General features: G+C 49.0%; 1 protein-coding gene across 1 annotated transcript; it reads left to right on the forward strand.

Annotated features, from left to right (window-relative positions):
• Positions 1-1,001: 1,001 nt before the first annotated feature.
• PRR13 (proline rich 13) lies at positions 1,002-3,855 on the forward strand. Its single transcript, XM_028125673.2, has 4 exons — positions 1,002-1,182; positions 1,621-1,659; positions 2,032-2,396; positions 3,619-3,855. Exons 2-4 carry the CDS (start codon positions 1,641-1,643, stop codon positions 3,664-3,666), a joined length of 432 nt encoding a protein of 143 aa, XP_027981474.1. The 5' UTR covers positions 1,002-1,182; positions 1,621-1,640; the 3' UTR covers positions 3,667-3,855.
• Positions 3,856-4,278: the final 423 nt, after the last annotated feature.

The raw sequence follows: 4,278 nt of genomic DNA on the forward strand, positions 1-4,278 counted from the left end.
TCTGTGTTTATTAAATCAAACTTGTTGATTGTGATTTATTTTTATTTATTTTTATTTTATTTTATTTATTTATTTGAGAGAGAGAGAATGAGAGATAGAGAGCACGAGAGGGAAGAGGGTCAGAGGGAGAAGCAGACTCCCTGCTGAGCAGGGAGCCCGATGTGAGACTCAATCCCAGGACTCCAGGATCATGACCTGAGCCGAAGGCAGTTGCTTAACCAACTGAGCCACCCAGGTGCCCGATTTCTTCTTCTTTTTTTAAAGAGGACATTGCAGCAATCCAGTCGAGAGATGATGACAGGTTGGGAGCAGGGAAGATGGAGGGAAGTGGAAGGAATTCAGATTTATTTGGGAGACAAAACGAACTCTTCGTGGTGTTGGAAGGGGACAAGGGAAAGGTGAAGGAGAGAGCCATCAAGCATGACCTCCTTGGTTTCTGCCTTATGCAATTCGACAGCTGGGCGGAGGTATAAAACTGAGATAGGGAATCCTACGAGGGATTAGGGAATCTTTGTATTTCCCCCAAGAATGTTTCTTTACTTTCCACCGGGGGATAGGCGGGAGGAGGCAAAATTGAGGCGGGGGGTTGAGACTCAGCAGCTCTCCGCCTTCTCTTAAGCGCTCTGCGTATATCCGTGTTACAATACTTACCACGGTGTTATTATTCACCTTACAAGGTGTCGCACCCACCTCTGACTAGGAGCTCAGGGGGCACAGGCTGACCTCCCTGGCTGCCTCTCAAGGGACTTTGCTCATAACCTGGCTCCGCCCTCTCCTAGATCTCTCTTGGTCCCGCCCCCAGGGATTTCCGGACCGCCCACTCCTCTGCACCAGCCTAGTTCCCTGCAGAGCCCCGCTCCGCCCCTATTGCAAACGTTGTCCACCAGCCTAGCTGGGACTAGAGTGATTGACGTGTGTGTTCTCCAATCACTACGCCGAAAGACAAAGCGATTGCCAATTAGGTGGTAGCAGAGGCAGGTGCTGAAGCCTAGGGTCGGGGAAGTGAGATCAGGAAGTGAGAACCAAAGATGAGTCAAGTTCAGGCTGTGGTATAAAGGTGACGGGGCATCTGGATTCCTCAATTTCCTCCTTTCCTCTTCCGTAGGTCAGGGGTCCCTTCGCAACTAGGAGCCAGGATCTCTATTTGGCCTATTTAATGTGGAAGGGGGTGTGCCTACATAAGTAAGTGGTTGAGGATCTTTTCTGAACGCCTTCTCCTGACTCCCTCCCCCACTCCCGGGGTGGGGGTGGTGAAATTGTTTAAGATCCTTCCGTAGCCTTTGGGTGCTGAAAGTCTTCCGGACTCAGTCACGGAAAGGGAGGTGAAGGATGAGGACAGTGAGTTCGCGGACTCTGCCCCTCTATTGAGGAGTTAGAGACCTCCAGCAGCGGCCAGAGGTAGTATAAGGTGGAGGGGACCTGGGAGCTAGATCCCAGTAGTTAGAAAAGAAGGAAAAAAATAGGTGCTGAGGGCGAAGGAACGGGTGGAAAAAAATATCTATGTGGAGGTCGTGGTAGTTCTTTGAGTCTTTCCGAGAGGCACTGGGTTTGGGCTCGGTCTTTAAATCCCCTTCCCACCTCTGCGCCATCAGCTTTTTGCCTTCATTTCTTTCTCCTCAGGCCGGAGGAAACACCTGAACATGTGGAATCCCAATGCCGGTAGGTGTTTGGGGGTAGGTGTTTGGGGGGATCTCTTTTCCCACCGCAAACCTTTTTCAGATGAGCCCCACAGTAGGAAGTTTCTGTCAGTTTTTCCTCCCCCTCTCCCACCTGCCAAAGCAGTCAAACCACCCGCTGACCGGTACTCTTTCCTTAGACTTCACTAGTTTCCCTCTCTTCCCCAGCCCTGCCCGTGCTCTTACCTTTTCTCTGCTATTCAGGTTTGTCTCCCCTCCGCCCCATTCCCCTTCCTCACCTTTGCATTTCCCTTCAAGTATTGAGTGAGAAACTGAATCCCCTTTTTTGTCCTTGTTTGTTGTCAAAGACTTTGAGCTGTTCTAATCTTAATTTACTCTTTGCTTCTTCCATCAGGGCAGCCAGGACCAAATCCATATCCCCCTAACATTGGGTACCCTGAAGGTTCCAATCCTTCCCATCCACCACCTGTAAATCCTGCCTATCCTCCAGGCCCCTTTCCAACTCCCCCAGGAGTTCCCCAGGGGAATCCAGCTTTCCCCCCAGGTGGGCCCCCTCATCCTGTGCCACAACCAGGGTATCCAGGATGCCAACCCCTAGGTCCCTACCCACCTCCCTACCCACCACCTGCTCCTGGCATGCCTCTTGTGAATCCCGTGGCACCCGGCATGGTAGGACCGGGAATGGTGATGGACAAGAAGATGCGGAAGAAGATGAAGAAAGCTCATAAAAAGATGCACAAACACCACAAGCATGGCAAGGTCAGTGCCCTCTGGAGCCTGGCTAGGAAGGGGTGCCCCCACAGAGGGACTAGGCTAGCAGGAGTGGGCAAGGGGGATTTGCAGTCTGAGGACATGGAGCAGCCACTGTGTTGCTCTGGTAGATGGTTCTTCTTTGTAAAGTATTCCCGCTGGTAAGAATCCGATCATCTTGAAATATTAGGCTAAGGGGCCTTCTGTCAAGGAGGGGCTACGCTGAGCCTTAGAATAGATACCAGAATCCAAAGCCCTTCCTGTCTGTTTCTCTCCCAGAACTTTTGCTCCACTCCCATCCCCAGATGCTTGTTTTAGCAAGTTAGACACACCCACCTTCAGTGTTCTCAAGGTTTTGTGTTAATTACAGGGACCTTTTGTCCTACCACCCAGCAAGACTCAGTGACCCTCAGCCTCAAACAAAACCTAAATTTCATGCTCAGCCCCAAGGCGAGTATCTTCTACGTTCTGGAAGAGTGTTAACTAACAAGTAGCTCTCAGAACAACTCTGGAAGGACAGAACCAGCCTGGATCTTGAGGAGACCTTAATTTACATTTTACTGCCTAGTGTTTATTTGCCTTAGGGCTTTGGGCACTACTTCCTGGTTATGGATCTTTGGTAGAAATTTGAGGAGAAGGAAAGATGAGGTTGAATGGGGGGAGAAATTACCCTGGAGAGACTAAAAAATGTTTTTGATGACAGTTGTGATGGAAGTGTGCATGTAAAGAACCTTGACTAGGACTCTCCTCACCTTCTCTCCCACCTTCCTCACTTTCTCCCATTTGGGGCTTAGGAAAAAGTGGAGATAGATGGGCACCCAGATGCTGGTTCTACTCATTTGTCTTAGACCCACAGCTACACGAACATTCCATGCAACCAGTCAGTAAGCATTTGTATGGTAGCAGCTGTCTCCTAGCACTATAGTGTGCTAGTACCTATAATTTATTCCCTGCCTAGGCACTGGCTCAGGTAAAGAAAATTAGAAACATGTTCCAAAAGCAGTATTAAGTTCTGTGCACTGATTTGGGAGGGTTTAATCCATTCCTGTATGTTCGCTGCTGAAGGAAATGTTTGCTTTTGCTGTTTAAGGGACAGTCTGTTTCAAGACTCCTCACCTTCTTAGGAAGCAAGGGGTGCTTGGGTGGAGGGGTAGAGCACCAAAGAACGTCCCATGGAGTGATCAAAGGTCCTTGGATCTGATGCTGTCTCCTTTCCCCTTTCCCGTTACAGCATTCCTCCTCCTCCTCCTCCTCCTCTTCCAGCAGTGACTCTGACTGAATACAGGGCCTGGACCCTTCCCTCAAGCCTCTCCAGTTCTGCTCTCCCATCAAGCTTCAGATGCCATCTTGTACTGGGGAAAATTAGCCCTTGTGCCCCTTCTCCCTCATCCCCCAGTCTGAGCCTTACTCTGCTGTTCAGCCCTAACCAGCTAGGGAGAATGGGAAAAGAATTGCCATGGCTAGCAAAGACCGTCTTCTCACTACTTGGGTAGAACTTTTAGCTGATGAGTTTAGCAGGAGAACTATTTTTTGAGGATGGTGAGACCTTGGAGCTGAATGCCAAAGATGAGTTTAAGATCTGTAAAATGTGATTTTTTAAAACTTTCTTTTGTAATACTTGTAGTTGGGAGGTGTGGAAATTTAATTATGGAAAAAAAGAAACTGTGCCGTTTTTGTAATGGTGGCTGGCACACTTTGGTGATTTAGTGGCAAATAGATTTCCCAGCAGCCTTTATTGATTGTACTAACTGTAAGGCTGCTGGGAGGTGGAGTCCATTTGGCTGATAAGCTCTGCTTGCCATTTTGGTATCTCACTCCTTAGTTCAATAGACTGGCTTAGGTCCTTCTCATTCTCCACCTCTCAGTCCAAATAAAGCTTTTTTTCCTGGTC

Source organism: Eumetopias jubatus, unplaced genomic scaffold (genome assembly GCF_037043125.1).
Source record: "Eumetopias jubatus isolate StellerSeaLion01/CBP00866 unplaced genomic scaffold, mEumJub1_p1.0 scaffold_8, whole genome shotgun sequence".
Lineage (NCBI taxonomy): Eukaryota > Metazoa > Chordata > Mammalia > Carnivora > Otariidae > Eumetopias > Eumetopias jubatus.

Excerpts from the sequence above, each read along its gene's own strand:
- PRR13 (XM_028125673.2), top strand. Across the intron at positions 2,397-3,618 it reads AACACCACAAGCATGGCAAG|CATTCCTCCTCCTCCTCCTC; the intron begins GTCAGTGCCCTC and ends TTCCCGTTACAG.